This window comes from Eutrigla gurnardus (genome assembly GCF_963514095.1).
Source record: "Eutrigla gurnardus genome assembly, chromosome: 19".
In the NCBI taxonomy this organism is placed as follows: domain Eukaryota; kingdom Metazoa; phylum Chordata; class Actinopteri; order Perciformes; family Triglidae; genus Eutrigla; species Eutrigla gurnardus.
Window position 1 is genome coordinate 4047191 of NC_139930.1, and position 25456 is coordinate 4072646.

Genomic DNA, 25456 nt, shown 5'->3' on the forward strand with positions numbered 1-25456 from the left:
CGGTCGGGCTACGATCAGGCTGATATCATGTCGACCTGATAATACAAGCATTTACAAAAATTCAGCGAAACGTTTTATTACTCTCGCGTGAAACTCGCGTCACGGCATCGGCTGGGTAAACACGGAAGTGGCGTCTACGCTGTGGTAGCGTTAGTTAGCGTTAGTAGCCGAGGATAGAAGCTATCAGGCAAGTGTTCATTTAAATAAACTCCTGGTGTACTGACAAACTTTCAAATGCCTCGTTTTGTGAGTACAGACCCTATGTGTACTACTGCAGAAGTTTGGTAACATTCCATGCATTATTAGTGGGGTAATTTACAAGATATACAAAATGTACCGTTCGCGCTAGTACTAAGCCATTCGGCTGATAGCCCTATCTTGACCAATGCTGACCATCGCGAAAAAAAAATGCTTCCGAGGGGGTATTTGGCTGGATGTCATGGTGGAAATTACCTAGGGTGCATTTCACTCCGAATCATCACTTTAAGAGAGACCTGATCAAACTCGGTGAGCACATAGGTCCACCTAGAGGGGATATCTGGTGGCCACAGATTAACCGTTTGTAAACATCCATCAATCTATTGGAAGTGCCGAGTCAGGAAACAAACGGGAGGAAATGCAAGGTCAACGTCTCTCTTCGCCTCACTAAGTACAGGTCAAGATCCACATGCTGCCAACCTGTGACCCTCTGCAACAGCTGCCGGTCAGGTCTTCCCCTCGCCTCCACAGAATGATGGGTGGGGGGGGGGGGGGGGGGCAGTGGAAAATAAGGAGGACTGCAGGGCGATGGGAGATGCAGGGGGGGCTGCACGGGACAAGGGCTTGGGTGGGGGGACCCGGAGCCTCCTTCAAATCCCTCCATGATCTCCCTGTTGTAAGGGGGAGGGGAAAGGGGCGTCGCCATGGCTCATTGCTTTAATTACTTCAAGAAAAAAAAATACGCGTCTCACTTGTAATGGCAAGAAGACAGTGGGAGGCGGAGAGGCTCTCAGCTGATGACTCCACGGAGGAAAAACTCCTCGTCACAGGAGGAGAGCTGTGGCTGTGTGCTGCTGCTGCTGCTTGATTGGACACGTGGGGACGGACAGACATCATCACAGCTTCCTTATGATCTTTACAGCGAGTGATCCCGACAGCAGGTAGAGGGAATAACATGAGGAGGTTCCACTGACGGCTTAACGGATAAACACGGAGGACGTGAGGAATGAGTGACGAGTGAGGACTTGGAGTCAAACTTTGCCAGAAGGGCAGCGAGTGTAAGGAAACGGAGACGCGTGGAGGTGAGTGGGGCAATTATGTGGACGTTTCCATTTTATAGGCAACACACTGAATTCATTTACAACCGTTTTTCCCTTTAAAGGATGTTAAAATCCACTCTGACAGGTCCATATAAAACGATGCTCATACGGTTTCAGCCTGACACACTTATATTGTTGGATGATGAAAGTGAGTTTGAGCACAGACTTGCTGCACAGCGTGACTTTGCTCTGAATTAGCTGCTGCTGTGTTCGAGCCACAGACACTTTCCAGGGCTCAACGCTAAGGTTTTTTTCCACTTGCCTGGTCGGGCCAGTGGGTCTGAATTCTACTTGCCCGAAGTCAATTTTCACTGGCCCCAAATATAAATAGTTCTTTTTATTAGTGGTTATCAAATAACGACAAAGATTCAGGTAAATTGTTATATTTGATCTTTATTTACAATGTATGAATAATTCTGACATTGTTGGAACATTGTTGGAACATTGGTATTTTTTTATTTGCGGTTCTATCCCATATTTTAATCTTGGCCACTCAAACTTTGGCACAAAAATAAATAAATAAATAATCCCCTCACACCCGACGTGCTCTCTGACCTGCTGACAGCCATCCTCCTACAACACGTTCTGCATTGTAGTTGGCAACTGCTGGCCCCTCAATGCTTATGTAAAGCAGCTTCCACAACAAGCGAAACTCGAGATCGCAAAACTCCCGCTACTATGTAGCGGAGTAGCGGGAGTTTCGCAATCTCGATTTTGATTGGCCAAAACCACATTTAAAAAAAATCAAATAGTACGACAAGCATTACAAGCATTATCCGACGAGGGCAAGGGGAGGGGGCATCATAACTTTATCGATGATGATCGGTTTTTTTTGCTTTGATTCCTCCACTTGCCCGAACGGGCAAGCGGGTTGTCATAGTTACTTGCCCGACGTGGCGTTTTACTTGCCCCGGGACGTCGGGCAATCCTTATTGTTGAGCCCTGCTTTCCTCCCATCAACCACTGTTTTACTCTTTTCATTTATAGTCAAGTGATTACAGCTTCATCTGCAAGAGTGCATCAGGTGTTTTTATGCAGCAAGTTGTTACACTCATGTGTACACTCCAGACAACGGTTTCCATTCACTTTACTCACTACTGTTTGTAAGTGAACTTCCCAGCATGCATGTCATTAAGGCTGACAGTCCGTTTGTCTGATTTAAAGACATACAACTATTCTACAATGCAAAGTTTCCTCCACTCTCTCTCTCCGCTCCAGTTGAAGATTTCATAGGATTAAATATTAGCACCGATCCAGTTTTGAACAATTAAAATGAAACGCTAAAATTAAAGTGAAGTAAAAGTAAAGTAAAATGAAGTGACACTGAAGGGAAACAATTCAATAGACATATCTAAAAAAACAGTTCCAATAAATAGTTCCCTGAACTTAATTTCAATAAACAGAAATTCAGAGCAACTTCTCAGCAAGTCATACTTTTGAAGAACTAATGAACAAACAAGAACACTAAATTAAAAATGAAAGGCAGATTTGGTCCATCTTTTTTATTATTTTTTTTTTTTTACTTTTACAGCTTTCTCAAGCGAAGCTCACTATTAACTCGCTGTGTGACAAAAGTAAAGCAGGTGCAACTGGGACTTAGTCCTACTGACTTCTGATATGTGACAATATTTCATAGATGGGAAATAGGAGAAATTCCACGTGTCCCACAGTTTTGGAAGGATATGAAGGAAATGAAATAATCAACTAATGTTTCTGGAACCTTAAAGGTCCATTTTGTAGGACTCACCCCTCCCTTTCCAAGTGTGCTGTACCAATAGCAGATTTCCCACAGCAGATAGAACAAGCCAGAATGTCCACTAAGGACAGGTGGGAGCCGTGGTGGAAGGAAAGCTCTAAGAGGATTTTCAGCATCTTTCAGCTCAATGTTTTCCTTTTTACATCCCACACCGTTTCCAACTCATCAACCTGGTCAGTAGTTTTCTGAGCACCAAACAGACACAGTCAGAGAGTAGCTGGTGAACATAGTGGAGCATTGAGCAGCTAAAGAGATTTTCCCCTAGGAGCTGGTGCAGACCAAACATGGAGCTAAAAGAGAAGGAATACTGCAGTAACATTCACCAGGTGGACATAACCCCCTCCAAATGAATGATAGTGTTGCTCTGCCTGCTGGAAAAGGAGGAAGGTCTTTGGTGACACTATGGACTTACTAGAAACAGTTGTTGGTGCATTGTTTGCCACATCACTGTGCCAACTGTAGATCAGTGGAGCAGACGGTTCTCATACACGTTCCACCATTATTCCTGTATAGAACCTAGCTCATCAGTTTGGATGGGATCCATGTAAGCGTGAGCCAGGACATAGTATAAAGTTTTAACAGGAGGGAGGAGGTCTGGGTGGGTCAAACAACACTGGACTTTCACCCAAGAAACCATTGTTCGTGTCCCGTGTGAAACCAGACGTTAACTTCTGAACACCAATTCCGTTATTTCAAGTCCAAATCACAATCTTGTCGTAAATCTGACCAAATTGTTTTGTTGCCAAAAAAACGCCCGTCATGTGTAGGAAACGCACTAAACATTTTTGTTTTCAAAACTCAAACCGTTGTATGAGGATATGCTGAGTCATGTGGAACTATTGGCCCCGCCCATGCGATTGTGAAGGAGACAAACGAAACAGGAACCGACATGCAAACTAGTCTCGCCACCTGGCGGTTGTTTGCCTCAACCAATCCAATCAAGTCGCAGTTTACATTCACGTCCATTCAAAAGGTCCTCACTTCAGGACTGTATTCTATTACACATTTGTGTGAAATTGTCATAATTTGCATGTGAATAACAGATGGGGCCAAACATGTGCAGAGTATGAGTTGACACTTGACCATCAAAATAAAAAACTACCAACAAAAACGGTTAATGAGAATGCCATTTGATTCATATTATTTTGGTCACGATTTGATTCAGAATCGATTTTCGATTCAAAATAATTCACAATTCCAAATGGATTTTTGAATGAGTCCATGCTTCAGGATCGCCTCTGTGAGTTTATAAGATTATATAAAAAGTTAAACTGATTACAATAATGTAAATACACAAAGGCAAATCTAAGACCAAAGATTACATTCATTCATGCTTAACTTGCACAAACTTTTAGAACTTACACTTTTTTTCTTTTAATAGATTTTTGAAAGCTATGAATCGATTCAGAATCTTAGAAGATAAAAACAGATATTGTTATAATTCCGGACATTGCGGTTTCAGAGGCATAAAGCCTACTCTATGGCGCTACTTGAGGAAACAATATTACTTTCAAAACTACTTCAAGAGATCATTGGAAAGCTGCTGGAATGTGAAGTAAAGTGTAATAGGAGGAAACGTGCCATAAACACGTCGGCTCCACTCGTGTGTTGGCATGACGGCCCGAATGGAGAAATCTCAGTTTCCCTCCCAACGCGGGCAGTTAGACAGCGTTAATGTGTGATTATGTAAAGACCCAAACGTTGCCACGTTACAGCGAGGAGAACGCCGGTGTTATGAATCAAAGGCTGAATAAAGCCATTCATCGGGCAGCGTGTCGAGTCAGGAGGATATTAGTCAGCGACTTGAAAAGGACAGCTCTCCAGCTCCGGCTCCACACTGGGACTGGAGCCTAACACACAATCCGAGCAGGTAATGCTTTAAGTTGGTTATTAGTCATCCAGCGAGGATGAGCCCCCCACCCCGCGGTGGTTTAAAGAGGCCCGTCGTGCCTTTGTGTCCAGACGCCGGCGTGCGTTTGCGGTGCAGATGAGCTGCTACTGTTCCTGCTGAGTGTGCATGTGTGAGAGGGAATGAGAGACAGACACGGAGACAAGAAAGCGTGTGTGACAAATTCACTAAATCAATTCTGTGGCTGCTGGCTGACTGTGACGACGACCGCAGAGAGCTGGGTCTGTTCTCGTGTGGTCCTGAAGGGGTCTGCTGACACCTTTTAGGGGTCTACCTGACCCTTCTGGGTCTGGACTGGGTTTATGGGCTGCCTTACTTAGTGACCAAGAGATCTGACAGATGTCCTGAAACACTGCAGCCTTCAACAGACTTCATCTACACACACACCTGCAGCTTCTGATTGTGTGTGACTTTACTAAACACACACACACACACAGATACACACACACACACACACACACACAGATACACACACACACACACACACACACACACACACACACACACACACACACACACACACACACACACACAGAAACAGACACCTAAAACTAAAGATTGCTTTGTTGCCTAAAACTAAAGATTGTTTTGTTGCCTAAAACTAAAGATTGCTTTGTTGCCTAAAACTAAAGATTGTTTTGTTGCCTAAAACTAAAGATTGCTTTGTTGCCTAAAACTAAAGATTGCTTTGTTGCCTAAAACTAAAGATTGTTTTGTTGCCTAAAACTAAAGATTGCTTTGTTGCCTAAAACTAAAGATTGCTTTGTTGCCTAAAACTAAAGATTGCTTTGTTGCCTAAAACTAAAGATTGTTTTGTTGCCTAAAACTAAAGATTGCTTTGTTGCCTAAAACTAAAGATTGCTTTGTTGCCTAAAACTAAAGATTGCTTTGTTGCCTAAAACTAAAGATTGCTTTGTTGCCTAAAACTAAAGATTGCTTTGTTGCCTAAAACTAAAGATTGCTTTGTTGCCTTAAACTAAAGATTGCTTTGTTGCCTAAAACTAAAGATTGCTTTGTTGCCTAAAACTAAAGATTGCTTTGTTGCCTTAAACTAAAGATTGCTTTGTTGCCTAAAACTAAAGATTGCTTTGTTGCCTAAAACTAAAGATTGCTTTGTTGCCTTAAACTAAAGATTGCTTTGTTGCCTAAAACTAAAGATTGCTTTGTTGCCTAAAACTAAAGATTGCTTTGTTGCCTAAACCTGACTGTACGTAGTTAGATTTAGTTGCCTTAAACTGAACAGATGTTGACATTTATACTAAACTTTACTGAAGTCTAACATTGTTGCGTTGTGTGAGAATAAAAGTGGTGCAGTCAAACGACACTGAGACAGTCCACCTGTGTAATGTATGCACCTGCATGTTTTTGGACTGAGGGACGGAGCCGGAGAACCCACGCCAATGTTGTGATCATTTCACAAATGAGGTTGGAGTTCCTCTGGGCCGGGAGGGGACTACTTTATGTACTTAATGTTCTGCAGGGAGCAGGAAGTGAGCAGTTCATCTTCATTAGAGCACAGTGGCAGACTCGGTCTCTTCGTCAGCTCATCAACAGTTCTGGACTAATGAATCACATGTTTCGCTCAGAAATGTTCCTTCTGCAAACATACCGATCAAATAATAGTACGCCTCTTTGCGTTTGGGAGAAACCAATACAGAGAACAGATGAAAAAAGGTGAAACATTCTCCAATCTGGTAAATCACTGAGCTGCCGTACATTTTCAGGAAAGGCTCAGCTTAGAAATGAACTAAAAAGGCTGATTTACAGATTGTACCACAGCTGGCATACATTATTACCAACACGTACATTTACAACACTTCACCTAATGGAAACACTGGGCCCGTTCTCCTCAATGCACCAGAACACAGACCTGCTTGGAACCAAGTTCACACCTCCTACAATCATTTCTTTCAGAGTAAGAGCTTCCCGTCGTGTTCCTTCAACTCTCCATTTCCACAGCTTTATACAGGATGTGTCACGCAGCGGAGTTTGTTGAATGGAGGGGAAAACCGAGTTGAAGTCATATTTGTTGTTTATTCATTTCATTTGAGGCAGTAAAGAGTCCTAGGGACTCTTAGCAGTGAATGCATATTATTTCTCCCATTCATATTATCTTCATATTAGGTTATCCAGGTTTGGTTCTCCATGAATCTGCAGGTATTGGTTTACATTTCCCTGGAGGGTCAGACTCTCTCGTTGGCTGTGATTTGTTGGACAGATTCAGTCATAAGTTATTATTACCTGTCATTTTGAATTTTTTAATGATAATAAGACATAGCCTAGACGAGTGTCTCCTCCCGTTCCACGAGCCGTCCCTCCTGTGTTTGCCTGAATAAAAGTCTCAGAGCCCCAGCTTAATGTCAAACAGGCACAGTTAAGATTATTTGGATGTTTTTCAATGAATTGTGGATGAATACAGTTGCTTGCCTCCTTTGTGTGTGTTCAGCAGCAAGTTTGTGACCGCAGTGCAGAGCTTGTTTTGAAAGGTTAAACGCCAGCAGATTTGGATTGAAGCAAGATACTTTTATTAGATTAAAAGATGATTTGAGAAATTATTACATCAATCTGTTTTTGATACATTTTGGGGATTTGGACTGAGACAACAAACGGCAGCGGTAGGGGTGTGAATCTTTGGCTTCACAGCCATTTCATTCAAATTTTTGTTGTTGTAACGATTCGATTCGATTCGTTAACTTTTAACCAAAGTTCTATATCCATGAAATAAACATGCAATAATACGAGTGAGACTATCTGTATTCGTCTGAAAGGTGAAAAAAATAAACAGACCACAGAATTACTTATTTAACATATTTATTCTATAAAAAAGTAGTCCTGCATAATATTTTATGCCGAATACAAAAATGTAATGCTCAGTTATTTTGAACATTTTTCAATAGACTACATGCTGGCAGGGGAGAGTATTAAAACATTAATCATAATTAAGAATCGCGATTCATAAGATTTAACTCATTTATACGATTATTTGTGAAGCCAAAGCGATTCATTCTATTTATTTATTTTAGCAGATCATTTTAGTTGAATCGGTAGGACTGACAATCGATTCATCGATGCATCGCATGAATCGTTACACTACTCGGTTCCAGGAGGTCTCAGTGTTGAAAACCGCTTTGATGTAGAATACTGTATCCTCATCGATTCCAGCCAAATCCTGAACCAAGAGCAACAACCATGGGCCTTGTGTCAGAGATGTGAACCAATACATGATTCTGCTCACATTGAACTCTCTGTGGTCCGCTTGTGTGAGTAATGACTTTGGCTTGCAGTCTTTCAATAAGAGAAAACCCTCAACCAGATATTTACAGACCATGTTGAATTATGGGAAAATGGATGACGGCGACTCAGCTGGCAGAACATGTTATGATGTCGTAACTACCATCTCCAACAAAAAGAACAGCAATATCGTCAGGGGAGACTCCCTTTGTGTTTCATGTCACTGGACATTCCAATGCTGTGATGGATCTTTTCCACAAGACCAAGAGAGTCCTCATCAAAATATGGCGTGCCACTATATCTGAGCCAAGACTGTAAACAAGGAACAAATTTGATTGAGCAAGTCGTCTTGGTCAAATCTCTTAGTAAACACATTTTTATAGCACTTTTCTGATCTTTTCAACCAATCAAGGCACTTTGCACTTTTAGTCTACAGTCACCCATTCACACACATTCATACACTGATGGCAGAGGAGCTGCCTGCCCATCACTGCCCTGTGCCCAGAGTAGGCCATCTGCTTTAACCCTTATAAGACAGGGGTGTCCAATCTTATCCAAGAAGGGCCGGTGTGGGTCCAGGATTTTGTTTTAAGCCAGCACATCCTCACCTGATCCAACTCATCAAGGTCTTGATTGAAGACCATAATTAGTTAATTAGTTGAAACAGGTGTCTGAGTGCTGGGCTAAAACAAAAGCCTGAACCCACATCGGCCCTTCTTGGATAAGATTAGACAGCCCTGCCCTAAGGTGCTGCTTACCCTGCCAACACATCAAGTTAGGTTTAGGGCAACAAAACCACTTAGTTAAATGTAGGAAAAGACACGTTAACTTGACTGAGGAATGACTATCGTCACTAATGATTCACACTGACTGAATGTCAAAGTTACTTTTAGTTTCACGCGGGACACGAACAGCAGTCCCTCACACCCTCCGAGTGTTAAGTATATTTGAACAAGGGTTCTTAAATCATGCAAAGGACACACACACACAAACACATATTTGATTCCTTGTTTATACTTGGTTTAAAAATGCATCTGGGGTTAAATAGTGTAAACGACCGGTAAGATGCATTGTTATCCAGTCACTCAAACATCTTGCCGAGGCGGCAGCGCGGGGTATTTGACAAAACATCTCTTATGGAAAAATATATATATTTTTTTTATTTTCCTTCAGAAAAAGGCCTGATAAAGCCAAACAGTTCTGTAGTTCTACATGCTTTCTAAACACATTTTCCCTTGTGGGCTTGTAGAAAATGCTCCGCCTCTCAGAAACAGCCCACGGCCCAACATTTGGGAACCTCTGACCTGAACAGCACTACAAAAATGTTTACCATTCTTTAGTTGGCATGAGTGAGTATTGTAGGAAACCACAAAGAGTAAAGTTTGACACATTCAACAATTTGTCAATACAGAATGTTGGTAATATCGGTAAAATCTCTGTTCCTTTCATATGCATTGAATGTGAATGAATACACTTTCATTTTGTGAACTATGATGGCAGGACGACCCCTCGTAAAATCCAGTGCAATTATTTGACTGAATAGTTCAAGGGAATGTGTATGAAAACTACAAAACTACATTGGTTCCACCTGAAAAAGCTCCAGTTATCAATCATTTTTAAATTAACATTGGTTCAGATGACAACATATGCAGTAAAAGGTGTTGCACAGAGAAATATCACTAACTCTCTGCAGCTCTATGAGGTGTTTTAACCTCTTTTATTGTTTTGGTTTTATGGCCTGCAAAGTCTGTGCTCATCAGCCTCATTTCCTCCAGCAGAAGCAGCTGCTTTCAATTAAAAAGGCTCTAGAAAGACTCTGTACGTAACCCGCTCAGCACACGGTCACATGACACGAGCTGGTAGCATTTAGCAGCTAAAGAGACAGATGTTTCCATAAGGAGCAGGTGGAGACCAAAAACCGAGCTAAAATAGAGTGAATATTGGACATGCATTCATCAGGTGGACACAAACAACTCCTGATGAACAGAGATGCTGCTTTGTGTCTGCTGAAAGTTACGACTGATTGAGAGAGACAGCTGCATCGCCGCCAAATTTATTGGCAGTCAGCTAACATCAATAACGATTCCAATAATTGTAAAAGTGCTGAGGATCGCAGCCCATAATCAGTCGGTATTACTTCAGTGAATGATGTGAGAGAATTGGTGAAGTCAGTTTGAGTACATTTTGCTTGCGATAGCACGACACTCATTAACCGTGTAACTGACGCAAGCAATAAAAATTAAAAAAACTATCCTTCCTGCAATGACTCATTGAACTTCGCCGACACATTTCAAAGCAAATATCCATCCAGTTTTAATGTTTTGAGCTGTAAATGATAGTTACTTTATTTTCTAGGCTTTACTGAAGTTTATTGCCTTATTAACCTTGTTTTGGATGCGAATGCAGCTCACGATTGGCCAACAATCAGATGATATTGGTTTCTAGTCAGCTGATATTCATAATTCATTCCAAGTAGTTTGATTGCTCTATAAAAGGCCGATCAGAAGAATCATTGAGATGACACATCGGTTCTGGATTGAGACGTTTTCAATACACATTTGTCTGTTTTCCTGCCCACTCAGTAGTGCACCTGTAGTGCACAGCTCAACTACAACATTAGTTAAATTAACAGAAGACCGACAGGCGCAAACGGTCTAAAACGTCTCTGGTAGGGCTGTAACGACACACGTATCGAAACTGAAATCGCGACACTCTGATCCACGAACCTGTCTCGCGGTGCGAGAAGGCAGAATCACGACACAACTTCCAGCTATCAAGGTACGTGTCCACAGGCAGCGGTCGCGAAAATCTTCTAAACTGAATGTTGTCGATCTAAAATAAAGACAGATTCAACAACTGCGTAGCTTATTTCTCGCTTAAAATGTTTTCAGAAACACCTTTCGGTGAACTATTTTCGTAAAATAAGAGAGTTTCCAAACGAGCCGCCATGTTGGTCTGCATGAACTCCGGAGCAGACAGGACAGCTGTGAAAGCGATCGTCCAATCAGGTGCAGCCATGAAGTGTACGCGTGATTGTTTGAAGGAGAGCGCCTGTCAATCAGGGCTCAAAAGATTACACGGGCAATTTCAACATTCATGGCTCTGGACATGCGGCCCTTTTCGGTGGTGGAAAATGATGGGTTCAAGTTTTTTTGCTCATGTTATTGAGACCTTACTTGAGACCATAATACTGTTCTTAATCTTAAGTGTTCAAATCTGTCCAGTTTATAAAGATTTTAAAATGTTCTATTTTTATAGTATTTTATTTATATGTTATATTTTATATTTATAACCATACTTGGGACGATAATATTGTTCTTAATCTTTAGAAAGGTTTTCAACTGTTCTATTCTTCTAGTGTTCCAAGTTATTGAAATGTTACATCAATAAAATGTTTAATTTAAAAAAAAATCCCTCTTCTTATCACACCCCCCCACTAACAAAAAAATCGAGGTTTGTATCGAACCGTGGGTCAAAATCGTGATACAAATGAGTTTGGTGTATCGTTACAGCCCTAGTCTCTGGTGTTTAACTGATGAATGGCGTAAACCGCTGACATCTATGGACAGAATAGCCTGATAATCTCTTCTCTCTCTGTTCCAGAAATCATCTTGGTTAGGTGCAGCAGGACTGTACCATGATTCTCCCTGTGGTGGTTTTGCCGGTGCTCCTGTTGCTCTCTGGACCCAGGCTCTCGATCCAGGGAGAGACACAGGAAATCGGGAACAGTGAGGCGGAGAGAGAGTTCATCTATGCGCCAAAACGGCAAAAACGAGCCGTGGTCGACCACAGTGCTTCCCAAACGGACAAATGTTCTTACACCTTCATTGTCCCTCAGCAGAAAAACAACGGGGCCATCTGTGTGAACTCTCAGGAGCCCGAGGCCCTGCTCACGAACCGGGTCAATAAGCAGGAGCTGGAGCTACTCAACAGTGAGCTGCAGAAGCAGCGGCGGCAGATCGAAGCGCTGCAGCAGCTGGTGGAGGTAGATGGGGGGGTGATCAATGAAGTCAAGCTGCTGCGCAAAGAGAGCCGCAACATGAACTCGAGAGTGACGCAGCTGTACATGCAGCTGTTGCATGAGATCATCCGCAAACGAGACAACGCTCTTGAGGTGTCGCAGCTGGAGACGCGCGTCCTCAACCACACCAATGAGATGGGGAGGCTGACCTCACGCTACCGCGACCTGGAACACAAGTACCAGCATCTGTCAGGGATCGCAAACAACCAGAGTGCTCTCCTGGTGCGGCTGGAGGAGCACTGTAGGCGGGGCGGGTACTCGTACAGCGTGGTGCAGGAGAGGAGCCGCCCTGCCCGTCCACAGCCTCCCGTGATCCCACAGCCTCCGATACAAATGCCTCCGTTGTCTCCTGGCGGCTACAGACCGTACCATCCCCCCACCTACACCCGCCACACCAACAACCCCCTGACCAACGACATACAGAATGACCAGAACTCCAAAGCATTACCACTTCCGCTGCCCACAATGCCGAGTGCCGGCCACAGCTTTACCAACGAGCCCTCTGGTAAGTAGACCACCACACTTTCATGTCATATCCAGGCGGCAACCTCCAGTTCTGAAGAGTGAAGCCAATTCTGAAATGCCTTAAACTTGCATTCTCTCTGCTGGCCATCAGGGGGCAACTCCTCTGGTTGCAAAAAGAAGTCTGATTGCATTTGAAATCCATGGAAAATGGTCCTACTTCTCTCTTGATGTATCATCTCAGTAAACATTGTAAACATGAGTTTATGGTCTCAAGCTCTAGTTTCAAGTCTTCTTCAATCCAGCATGATGTTTAGTAAGATATGGTCCATTTAGAGTCCAACAGACTAGACCAGCTTATGATTGATAGTTCTCTACCTTGGCATCGATACCACAGCCTTGCTCTCATCTCTACCAAAGCATCCATCTATCCATTGTCCTCCACTTATCCTGGGGCCGGGTCATCGGGGCAGCAGGCTTAGGAAGGCATTCCAATCGTCCCTCTCCCCAGCAACGCTTTCCAGCTCCTTCTGGAGGACCACGAGGCTTACCCAGCCTATGTAATCCCTCGTTTTCTGGGTCTTCCCTGGGGCCGCTTCCCACTACCAATGCAGTTAGCTACGAAGACGACTTTAACACTTAGCTCTAAAGTTGAATTATGACCCATATTTGTGAACAGCTTCACACCAGAATCCAGATGGATCCAGATCCAGTAAGGATGCTGCTCTGCCACTTGTGTGTCAGATCAACCTGTCACTCCTCCACCATCCAAATATAGTCACTGGTGATGAACCTCACTGAGAAAACACATCACAGAGGCTTTTGAAAGTTTACTGCAGGTGCAACTGACGTCCCAGTCACTTGTCCTTATAATTAGTCTGAAGTAACGCATTTGTTGTCATCAACTCAGATTAAACATGAATATCTGGACAGAGCATTGAGGTTACCATACTTGCATCAATCATCTGTACTTTCACCCTTTCTGGTATTTGAGGGCTGATGGGGACCTGTCGGGGGATCTGGGGATCATGCAAGCTCTATTTTGAGGATTTTTTGTGCTCTCTGGTACCTCAGTAAATTTCAAAGTATGTCTTAATCACTGAAACATGGACGAAGAAACCAAAAAAAGGGTTGTTCATTTTCCAGATTAATGATGAAATGTGAAATTAAAGTATGAATGCTATTACATTGAGCAGAAACAGAATACTTGCTTAAAAAAACTGCTATCACACTGATTGACTAGAGTTAGAAAAACTAGAGTTGGAAAAACATGTGTTGAATGTACTTTTGCAACAGTGGCGTAATGATACCTAAAATATACAGAAGCAAGATATTTTTAAATCATCTCACTTGATTTGAGATCATGATCATTGTTTGGCAGAGTTAAAGATTGGGATTAATTATACATGTGTAAGTGTTGCAAGGTGTGGCTGTGCAGACGCTGAATAAAATGAGTAGTGAGAGTTGATACAGTAATAGAGTGTCTGGCCAGCTGGCAGCTCAATATTTCAAAATAGTTTTACCAATTAATTCTTCTTAGTAAGCAGACGGATGTCTGCTTATATCAACGTGTCTGTATCTGGTCGGCCTGCATGAGACCTTGGTTCACGTTTCAAACCCCCCCCCCCCCCCCAAAAAAAATCACAATGATTGGTAATTGTGTCCATCTCAGAATCTTTCAATCCTTGCAGAAAACAATCCCACCTCAAGGTCCAGAACAGCTTATCCAACAATCTGCTATTGTCAAGGTCAACAATTAAAACCAAGCTGTACATAAGCAATGACCATGTGATAGATCAGTTTTTCTTTTTTAATAAATTTGCAAAAATTTCTACATTTCTGTTTTTTTCTATCAAGATGGGGTGCTGAGTGTACATTAATGAGAAAAAATGTTTACTTTTTTGATTTTAGCAAATGGCTGCAATGAAACAAAGAGAGTGAAACATTTAAAGGGGTCTGAATACTTTCCGTACCCACTGTGTGTGTATATATATGTATATATATATATATATATATATATATATATGTATATGTATTAGCATATATAGGAACAATACGATAACCTTTTTAGTCATATTGTCATATATATATTCTTAGTCGTATCATTGTCATTTTTAGCCCAAAAATATGCAGGTATAAAGGCACTTTTTTCAGTCAGGTATGAAGTGAGAGTGATATGCCCCGAGATGATACTCTATAATGATGAATACTGTAATATGTAGCTGCAGTAAGTGAATCCTATAATGTAATGTATGCTGATTCAAGACACTGGTGTTTGTGTGGTGTGCTCTGAACAGCTAATCCACATCCAGGACTTGGTCAAACCATGCACCCCAGACCACCCACTACGATGAAAAGATATAGATTTATTTTCATTCTAAGGGCAAGGGTTCAGTCATAGCAGATGATCTGAGTCTTTTCTCTTCTGACAACTTTTTGTTTCATCTGTACTTTAGGTCATTGATGTTATGGGGGAAGAAAAATATTACATTTGATTTTCATTTCATTTCAAATTTAATTGTCTGTTTACCTTCTTTGGTAAATCCAGTCTAAATAGTTACATTAGTTAAAAATGAGCATTCATTTGCATCCCACATTAGACCACATTCGATAGATAGGAGTCTGTCTCCATGTGTTAGCCCTGTGAGAGACTGGCAGCCTTTTCAGGTCTACCCTGCCTTCATCCGATGTCAGCTGGGATCGGCTCCAGGCCCCCCCACAACCCTCAACAGGATAAACGGTAACAGATGATGGATTAGAGCATATTAAAACCATCCATTAGCTATACCAGTTTAGCACTGGGGGCTGGAGCTAATCCCAGCTGACATTAAAAGGTGCCAATCAACCTAACCTGCATGTCGTTGGACTGTGGAAAGAATCTGGAGAAAACCCACGCAGGCACGAAGACAAAACAAACTCAAATCCTGTCTTGCTGTGAGGTGCTAACCACCGCCACAAATAGACAAAAACAGAACAAAAATGGTTTTAAGAAATGAGTATCTCACACACACACTGTAGTTTCACAGTAATACTGCAAAACATAAAGCTTTCACGGACTGAAGGAGGACAAATAACACCAGTGACTACTGTACTGTTGATGTGATCTTAATCATGTTGAGCCATTTAATGTGTTGTTTTGGTGTGATGTCTTCTGAGGGTCCTAAGAAATACAGGCTGCTTTGCTCAGAGTGAGATTTATGACTGCCAGACACTGGAAAGGATTTGTCATATTTGGCATTCATAACTCATGGTCAACAGTGACATCACTTTTCCAGCAGCTCTCGGACCATATGTTCTCCCATTCTATTTCATGTTGCAGCGTCTGTTACTTGCACAGGTTGTTGGAATTAAAACATGACAATGGCAGATTATTGCCAGTCATGAAAGCCTTTGAAGAGCAATAAGCAGCTTTGTTAGTTTACATCTTCTGCAGGCCCTTTCAAAGACTGTCTCGAGGCTCTGGAGGGCGGATACACCAGCAGCGGCATGTACCTCCTGAAACCAGACAACAGCAACCAACTCATGCAGGTGTGGTGTGACCAGAGACACGACCCCGGTGGCTGGACCGTCATTCAGAGACGGCAGGACGGCGCTGTGAACTTTTTCAGAAACTGGGATACGTACAAGGTAATAAAAGGATCTGAGCCTCGAGTCTGTTCTGAGAAGTAAAGGCTCAAGATCATTTCAACTTAAGACTTCTCCTTCAACAACGTATTGAAACAAAAAAAAAAGAACATGATTTTACTTGTATTTGCTTGAGTGCATTTACACCAATGAGAATGTCCTCATGCTAACATGCAATGTCAATATTGACAACTGGATGTTATAATGTTCACCATTTTAGCGTGCTCTGCATTTAACCCATCTGCATTAGAGGAAGTGAGCTGCTGTGAAGTGCCCGGGAAGCAACTTGGGGTTCAGTGTCTTGCTCAAGGACACTTAGACAGGCGGACAGGAGGAGCTGGGAGCGTCAGACCACCAACGTTGGTCAGGGGTGTCATTATTTCCCCAAGTATTAGGTCATAAACCACCACCACTAGATGAAAAGTCAGGATCACCAAAGTTATTACAGTTCATCCTCAGGGAAACATGGATGTCTGAATCAAATTTCACAATCCACAATCCAGCCTTGAAAAGTCCTCTCTTCCTCTCAACTACTAATGTGAACATACAGAATGTTTTAAGGCAAATAACTTAGTTTTGACATAGAAGTCAAAACTGCAAGGGCAATGTCTAAACTGTCTCTCAGACGCTGCTAATGGTGAGCAAGAGGCCAACGAAAACATTAATTTCAAGCACAGCCGAAGTGCCAGTTAGTCCTTCATACAGGGCTCTGACTTGAAGCATTAAAGGCTGTATAAAAATGGAACATTGTCTAATAACAGTTTTCCATATTTAACAAACTGAACAACATGTAAATACACATGACATCAGTCATGACATAGTTTCCTGGACATGGAAACAATGGGGAAAACATTAGAGGTCATGTACTTTGGGAACAGTCCACAGAAAAAAGACGGAAGTAATAATTATTCATGAAGTCAGTTCAGGACCATAAATAATGGTAATAAATCATGAAGAAAATGTGAATAAAATAATAAATAGGGATATGAATGAATTAATCCATCTATCCATCCATTCATCCCTTATCCTGTATTCAGGGTCACGGTGGGCTGATCCAAGCTGACACTGGGTGAAGGCAAGGTACACCCTGGACAGGTCCCCAGTGGATATGAATGAATAGACAATCCAAATGATAAACACATGTACACTATATTACCAAAAGTATTCACTCACGCATCCAAATAATTGAAATCAGGTGTTCCAATCACTTCCATGGCCACAGGTGTATAAAAGCAGCACCTAGGCATGCAGACTGTTTCTACAAACGTGTGTGAAAGAATGGGTCGCTCTCAGGAGCTCAGTGAATTCCAGTGTGGTACTGTGATAGGATGTATATATATATATATATATATATATATATATATATATATATATATATATATATATATATATATATATTGGTACTGTGATAGGATGCCACCTGGTCAACAAGTCCAGTCGTGAAATGTCCTCACTCCTAAATATTCCACAGTCAACTGTCAGTGGGATTAGAACAAAGTGGAAGTGATTGGGAACGACAGCAACTCAGCCAAGAAGTGGTAGACCACGTAAAATGACGGAGCGGGGTCAGCGGATGCTGAGGCACATAGGTCACAGAGGCCACCAACTTTCTGCAGAGTCAATCGCTACAGACCTCCAAACTTCATGTGGCCTTCAGATTAGCTCAAGGACAGTGTAGAAAGCTTCACGGAATGGGTTTCCATGGCGATCAGCTGCATCCAAGCCATACATCAGCAAGTGCAATGCAAACCGTCGGATGCAGTGTTGTAAAGCACGCCACCACTGGACTCTAGAGCAGTGGAGACGCGTTCTCTGGAGGGACACTTTCTCTGGAGTTATATATATATATATATATATATATAAAATTTAAATTGCAAGAATTGTATCAATAAATAGTACCGGTGCACAGTTGAATTATTTCACAAAATGATTGTAGTGTTCAGTCAGTATTGAAAGACAAACTGTTTTGCGAATCCATTTCATTGTGTAAGATTTGAGTAACCTAGAACATCTAATCTATGAGATCACCATAGCTAAGCTGAAATGAATTTGAATTAACACGCATGGCTCAGTGCAGCCAGTGCAGTGATCCAAGGACTTCATAGCCACGCTGCGTTTCACAGTAACTACCGGTGGAAGCTGACGCCATGTAAATACTGGTGCATGGGGTGAAACATTGAGTTGCCAAAGATTAATATCCTGTGACCTAAAGTGAGGACATCCCGATATAGATACTCTTCTCAGTTCTTTAAAGTCAAAACCAAAGCACGGAGGAGTACTTCAGGCGTGGAGTCGTCCCCCAACCAAATCATTCCCCAACCCACCCTCAATGAGTCAACGAGGCACTTGAAGCCAATTACACGCTTACATTTGGCAGGGATGCCGACTCCCTCCTGATTGGATCCAGGCCTGACATAATTGAAACCAGTGACTCAAATTCACTGAGCTCTAGTGGACTAATGGAGAGGATCTTAAACACGTTTTGCCATTATGCCACTGCTCCTGGCCACTCACTCCAACATCATACCAGTCTTTCAGACAACTGGAAAACATGGGCAGTTTGTTACTGGAAGGCCGTGGCTTTATCCCAGGGGAGGAAATAAGGGAAACTCTATTAAATCATGTGTGAAGAGTAGGAATCCTGACTAGTTCAATGTCTCTCTCTTTTTACAGCAAGGGTTTGGAAACATTGATGGTGAATACTGGTTAGGCCTGGAGAACATCTACTGGCTGACCAACCAGGGCATCTACAAGCTGCTGGTGGTTCTGGAAGACTGGGCCGGACGCAAGACCTTTGCCGAGTATGCCAGCTTTCGTCTCGAGTCGGAGGCCGATTTCTACAGGTTGAGAGTTGGCCGATACCATGGTAACGCTGGAGACTCTCTTACCTGGCACAACGGCAAGCAGTTCACCACCTTGGACAGAGATCATGACGTCTACACGGGTGAGTGCAAGAAGATGGCAATCATAAACTGTTGTTGGGCTTTCAGAAATTAGTTACATTTTGGTATCGGATTCAATGTGCCACATGGTCTCCACAATAGTTCCAGCTACAAACTGTATGTAACAAGTAAAACTGAACGTAAACTGGTGGCAAATACCTGAACATGTGTTCACACCAAAGATGAAGCAAATGTTTTCAAGCTCGGTAAGTTTATTCAAAGTAAATGCAAAAATGCTAACAGATTTCTGGGCAGTGTGAATGACGCCAGTGGCGGCAATGAGACGAATAACCAAAACTAAATAATTACCATTGTTACCCTAACCCTAACTCTTGAACCAGCAGAATACCAGATTGCTAGAATATCAGTTGGTCTGATTTGATTCCTTGTCTCTCCAGGTAACTGTGCCCACTACCAGAAGGGAGGATGGTGGTACAACGCTTGTGCTCATTCCAACCTGAACGGTGTGTGGTACCGCGGTGGGCATTACCGCAGCCGTTACCAGGACGGGGTCTACTGGGCCGAGTTCAGAGGAGGAGCTTACTCTCTGAAGAAAGTGACCATGATGATACGACCAAACGCAAACACGTTCCATTAACACTTTGGTCGGTCAAACTGATCGGATGTTTTATTTGACAAACGTCAGAGGTTCTGCAATTTTAGATCATAAACAGCAGGAAGCCCTGATTCGTTCTTCAGCCTTTCTTCTGTAGGTTGCTTTATATTCATAATGTAGCTTCAAATTTCCAAGGCTCATGCAGTGATGCAATGGGATCCATGCTGAATTACTTTTTTTAAATTCATCTTAATGTAGGGGTGTAACGGTACAAGTATTCATACCACACGTTTTTGGTACTGGACGCTCAGTTGGTATACCATATCCTTTCGGTACACCCTGTGACCCAAACAGCTGTTTGATGGTATTATTCAAATGGAAAGGTGGAGGGCGAGTTTTACCTGAAACGTTTTGGCAGTGCATCATTTGCTGGCAGCTGTAGCATGTGAGTTGGTTTTGGTGGAGTAAGGTAAGGTAAGGTAAGGTAAGGTAAGGTAACTTTATTTGTACCCGAAGGTAGATTTGGTTGCAGGTACAAAGAAAGAATTGGCTGCTTACACACACACGCAGACAACATTAACATCATCGACCGACATAGACATAAAAGTGACAACAGTGCTCCAGACATAGAGTTCTGTTCAGGAATTATTAACAGGTCCGAGTGATACGATGAAAGATTACAGTCAGAAATACTTCTTTTAGTGGGAATTGCGTCACTTTTACATTACAGACATTTCTATGGTTTATTTGCATTATTTAGATGTGTCTTTTAATGACAAATATGACAGTATTTCAGTGCCTTAACACTTAAAGTAAGAATTATGGCTAATGAGCAAATGTTCTGTTTCCAAATAAATCAAGAAAACAAAGATTATTTCCTGCATTGTCTTTGTTTTCTCTATTGTACTAAAAACGTACCGAACCAAACTGACATAGGTACCGAACCATGAACTTTGTGTACAGTTACACCCCTATCCACAAGGTACAGTTTTTTGTTGGTACTTCCTATGTGTTATAGGTGCTACTACTATGGGTATATAGCATGTATATAATATATATTGGGATTAGTTCAAGAGGAGGGATAGCTGATTATTTATTTTGATAAAATAAGGTCCCATGGTGGTCCATCAAAAGGGGCGGGGTTCATTATATAATTTTGAATTACAAACATTTTGGTACTTTACCTCGACTGACCAAGTTTACGTTGAACCCTTTTATTCTAGGTTAAGTTACCAGCACCAAGACAGCACCACACCTATTTCATATGGACATTTTGGAAATAAATTTAAGCTTTTAAAGGGAGTCAAAAAACATTTAACACAATTTGACTGCAGGTAAAAGCAGCGACAGTAATTAAACAGTTATTCCCTCTCCCACCGAAGGTTTCCTGGTCTGTTGAACATATCAGTCACTGCATTAGTATGCAGATACAGTACATACCAGGTATTCTGTGTATATATATGCTCTTTCATTAAGATTATTTTTTTATAGTCAGTATGTTATCAATCTTGCAATAAACTACATCCAACTCTGCATGTGTTTGAAGTGATCTCATTTCAAATCAGTTCCACTCTCACAAATTACTTTCATACCTGAGACACATTCATCCAGCCTTTTCCTTCCTTCTCACTACAACCACCCAAAATCAAATCCTGTTCCACTTCCACACATCTGGACTACAATCACATTTAATGGAGATGAAAGAGTACTCTGATATCACCAACCCAGACAACCAATACTGGTAACTTAAGACAAACAGCAATGAGGAACAATGAAAGCACACAGTCACTTTACATTTGCAACCACTACATAAATCAATGCAGCCAGTAACATTAATGAAAAAGATTATCGGGTATGGGATTCACCTGGTTGTTAATGAGACAAAACCTATCCATTGATTTCTGTTTTCAGGCACGACAAAGGCCAAAAATATGCCCAGACAGATGAGGTAAGGCTTGTTTTCCGATTGTTGGAAATGTGCCCTTTGCTACTGAAACAGGTGTCGATCTCTTGTGGGCCAAACCGGCCTGTTAAAAGGAGTGAGGAGACGTTGACAATGACGGTATAAAACAGTCAATGAAATATAGTTTTCAAAAATCCTTGCAAATCACTGCCAACATGAGAGCATACAGTCATACATAAGCACAACAAATATTAGGCAGATGGACCCTGCAGTATGTGAAATTAAGGGTGGACAGACAGATACACACACACATCCGACTGAACACATAATCTCCCCATACCGCTTAATGAGGTTTGCTCCTCGCAGCTCCATGAAGTTCAAGCTGCATGCAAAATTTAAGTTAAGTTCATTGTAATATTGATTAACGGAATGGCTTCATTTGCATATTTCTCCTTTGTTGCATTGAGTGTTGCTTGTAATATGACAAGTTGTACCTTAAATTCCACAGGATTTCTCTGGGATAGTTTATTTGTGTAGTTTATTTCCAGGGACAGAACATGAGTGGTCTCTGATTTATGTGTTATCATAAATATGAAATTTACAGGTTTAATGACAAACAAAATAAAAAACATATCTAAAGGACAACTAAATGAACATCATGCTGTATTGAAGAAGACTTGAAACTAGCGACTGAAACCATAAACTCATGTAAAACAAGTGAGAAGCAGGGTTTTCTCATACACTTCCATGCAAACAGACTCTTTTGCAATCAGAGGAGTCGCTCCCTGATGGCCAGTAGAGAGAATGCACGTTTAAGGCACTCCAGATTTGGCTTCACTTTTAAGAACCGTAGGTTGCTGTCTGATACCAAACTGACACTGAAATCTCAGGAATGCAGACGCACAACTGGAATATTTCACTAGAACATTCCACCATGTACAACCTGTACGTTGGTTGGTATGGTGTACTATATGATGGTTATGTGCTGAATAGAATCCCAGCTTAAGTAATGGAGGACTTACCCAGATAAGGAATACAGGGCACCATCTTCAGGGAGCGGATGTATTCTCTCATGTGGGTGTAGTTCTCCTCCTTGGATGTCAAGTAGTTCAGCTTCTCGAATGTGGCCTTGTCCTTCCGACTGATCAACTACAACAACAACAAAAAAACAAGGCCACACTTTTGATTTGTCCTTCTCATTCAGAAACTATGACCTGAGTGGAAACTATATACACACACAAATATCACATCATGGCTTCTTATCCAACACAAATTAAAGTGTGTCAGTGTTTTGAAACCCTTAAATCCAACATGTGTAGTTTTCCCCCCATTTCCCAGTAGACTGCAGAAGCCAGCTCATTAGGTAGTGTTTATGGCCAGAGAGGTCTGCAGTGCATCATCCTGACCGGTTCATTCAAATTTGGCTAAATGTGGTTTTATTTCCTGCCAATATGTGACCAATACTTTTGCTTAGGCACAAAGTAAGTGACTAAGTGTTATTGGTTTTCATCAACTGCTTTGGCAAGAGACGCCTGATTCCTGTCCCACGACCTGGAGCTAATGAAACAAATGCTACTGTAAATGAAAAGGAACACCAACACTACTCCATAATGAGAAATATATAGATAGGTTTAGTATAGACTTCAGCAGACCTCCAAGAATGATCAAAATTATTAATATTCATCTGGGCCAAACATTGCTAGATAACACCTGAGACCACCTCATTTTTGACTAAAGAAATAAACTCCTTAAAGGAATACTCTATCCCCAAAAGGAACATGTATCATTACTCCCCCGAGTTACCATGATTTATTGAAGGAAACTTGAATAGCATAGCTATTGTCAAACTTAAATATGTTACGTATGTATGTGTTTGGGAAGCAGTGAGCATACGACTGGATAAATTACACTTTTTTCCGTGTTGTATTGCCGTCTAAATGATTAGTGAGAATTATTATACCCTATATAGTGGACTCAAAGATTCCCATATAGTTCTCTACATCAGAGGTCTTCAACGTACTTTAGGCCAAGAACCCCTTGGCTTATAGTGACACAGTGGAGGGACCTCCTATTACATATCTTATACAATTGTGTTGCTTATTAAACCGGGCCAATAATAATGTGTAGTGCAGCCCATAGTGCCATGTATAAAGTACTTTGTAATGATGTATGTATACAATGCTAAGCCATTAAACATAGACCTCTACATAGTCCTCGACATAGTCCTCTACATAGACCTCTACATAGACCTCTACATGGTCCTCTACATAGTCCTCGACATAGTCCACTACATAGACCTCTACATAGTCCTCGACATAGTCCACTACATAGACCTTTACATAGTCCTCGACATAGTCCTCTACATAGACCTTTACATAGACCTCTACATAGTCCACTACATAGACCTCTACATAGTCATCGACATAGTCCACTACATAGACCTCTACATAGTACTCGACATAGTCCACTACATAGACCTCTACATAGTCCTCGACATAGTCCTCGACATAGTCCTCTACATAGACCTCTACATAGTCCTCTACATAGTCCTCTACATAGTCATCGACATAGTCCACTACATAGACCTCTACATAGTCCTCGACATAGTCCTCTACATAGACCTCGACATAGTCCTCGACATAGTCCTCGACATAGACCTCGACATAGTCCTCCACATAGACCTCAACATAGTCCTTGACATAGTCCTCGACATAGTCCACTAAATAGAACTCTACATAGACCTTGACATAGACCTCTACATAGACCTCTACATAGACTTCTACATAGTCCTCGACATAGACCTCGACATAGACCTCGACATAGACCTCGACATAGTCCTCGACATAGTCCACTAAATAGAACTCTACATAGACCTCGACATAGTCCTCGACATAGACCTCTACATAGACCTCGACATAGTCCTCGACATAGTCCTCGACATAGACCTCGACATAGTCCACTAAATAGAACTCTACATAGACCTCTACATAGACTTCTACATAGTCCTCGACATAGACCTCGACATAGACCTCGACATAGACCTCGACATAGTCCTCGACATAGTCCACTAAATAGAACTCTACATAGACCTCGACATAGTCCTCGACATAGACCTCTACATAGACCTCGACATAGTCCTCGACATAGTCCACTAAATAGAACTCTACATAGACATCGACATAGTCCTCGACATAGACCTCTACATAGACCACTACATAGTCCTCAGCTTTGCTACAGCTCACTTGTGATGTCTTGTTCCATTTCGCTCCAGTTCCTCGTTGGCACAATAAATGGGAAATTGAATCCATCAAATTACTCGTTACTATATTTACGACTATCCTGATACAGGAAATTCTCTATGATCAGCTCATTGTGAGAGTTTTTGTATCGTGATCTGCGATGAAATCTATATTGTCCCATTATCCCGAGCGGCTTGTTTCAGTTCGATTTTACATCAGATCAATAATTGAGACTGGTCAACGTTAAAGATCTGAATGAAGACCAGTAAGTGGAAAACTACCTATTCAGGTGTCTCTATATCGTCGATTAAAGTTGGTAAGACTGCTTCCTTCTCACTAAACCTGTAATACAATACGAGTGCTTTTTTTAAAGCGTTTCTCTTTGCTGATGCAGAAAATATCTCTTGGTTCTGCTTTTTAAACGCAGCTCAACAGAAGCCAGGCTTCCTGCTCAAATGCTTTTGAGTATTTGTCCATGTGTCTCAGCGCTGATGCATCCACTTTTAGGGTCTTCC

General features: G+C 41.7%; 2 protein-coding genes across 2 annotated transcripts in view; one reads left to right on the forward strand and one right to left on the reverse strand.

The window, feature by feature from the left end:
• LOC311030308 (ras-specific guanine nucleotide-releasing factor RalGPS1-like) overlaps positions 1-25456 on the reverse strand; it is a 110458-nt gene that overhangs the window by 54676 nt on the left and 30326 nt on the right. Inside the window, exon 8 of the mRNA XM_084035972.1 lies at positions 22725-22851. Within this exon, the coding sequence (XP_083892098.1) occupies positions 22725-22851 (127 nt within the window). The remainder of the gene's footprint in view (positions 1-22724; positions 22852-25456) is intronic.
• LOC311030313 (angiopoietin-related protein 2-like) lies at positions 1034-21332 on the forward strand. Its single transcript, XM_084035979.1, has 6 exons — positions 1034-1280; positions 11798-12720; positions 16111-16304; positions 18975-19245; positions 19642-20268; positions 20430-21332. Exons 2-5 carry the CDS (start codon positions 11832-11834, stop codon positions 19839-19841), a joined length of 1554 nt encoding a protein of 517 aa, XP_083892105.1. The 5' UTR covers positions 1034-1280; positions 11798-11831; the 3' UTR covers positions 19842-20268; positions 20430-21332.

What these genes read in the sequence shown, in the direction of transcription:
- LOC311030313 (XM_084035979.1), top strand. Translation starts at nt 11,832, where the DNA reads ATGATTCTCCCTGTGGTGGTTTTGCCGGTGCTCCTGTTGCTCTCTGGA. An exon ending in CTTTACCAACGAGCCCTCTG is followed by an intron (nt 12,721 to 16,110) that starts GTAAGTAGACCA and finishes CATCTTCTGCAG; the next exon opens with GCCCTTTCAAAGACTGTCTC. An exon ending in AGATCATGACGTCTACACGG is followed by an intron (nt 19,246 to 19,641) that starts GTGAGTGCAAGA and finishes TTGTCTCTCCAG; the next exon opens with GTAACTGTGCCCACTACCAG.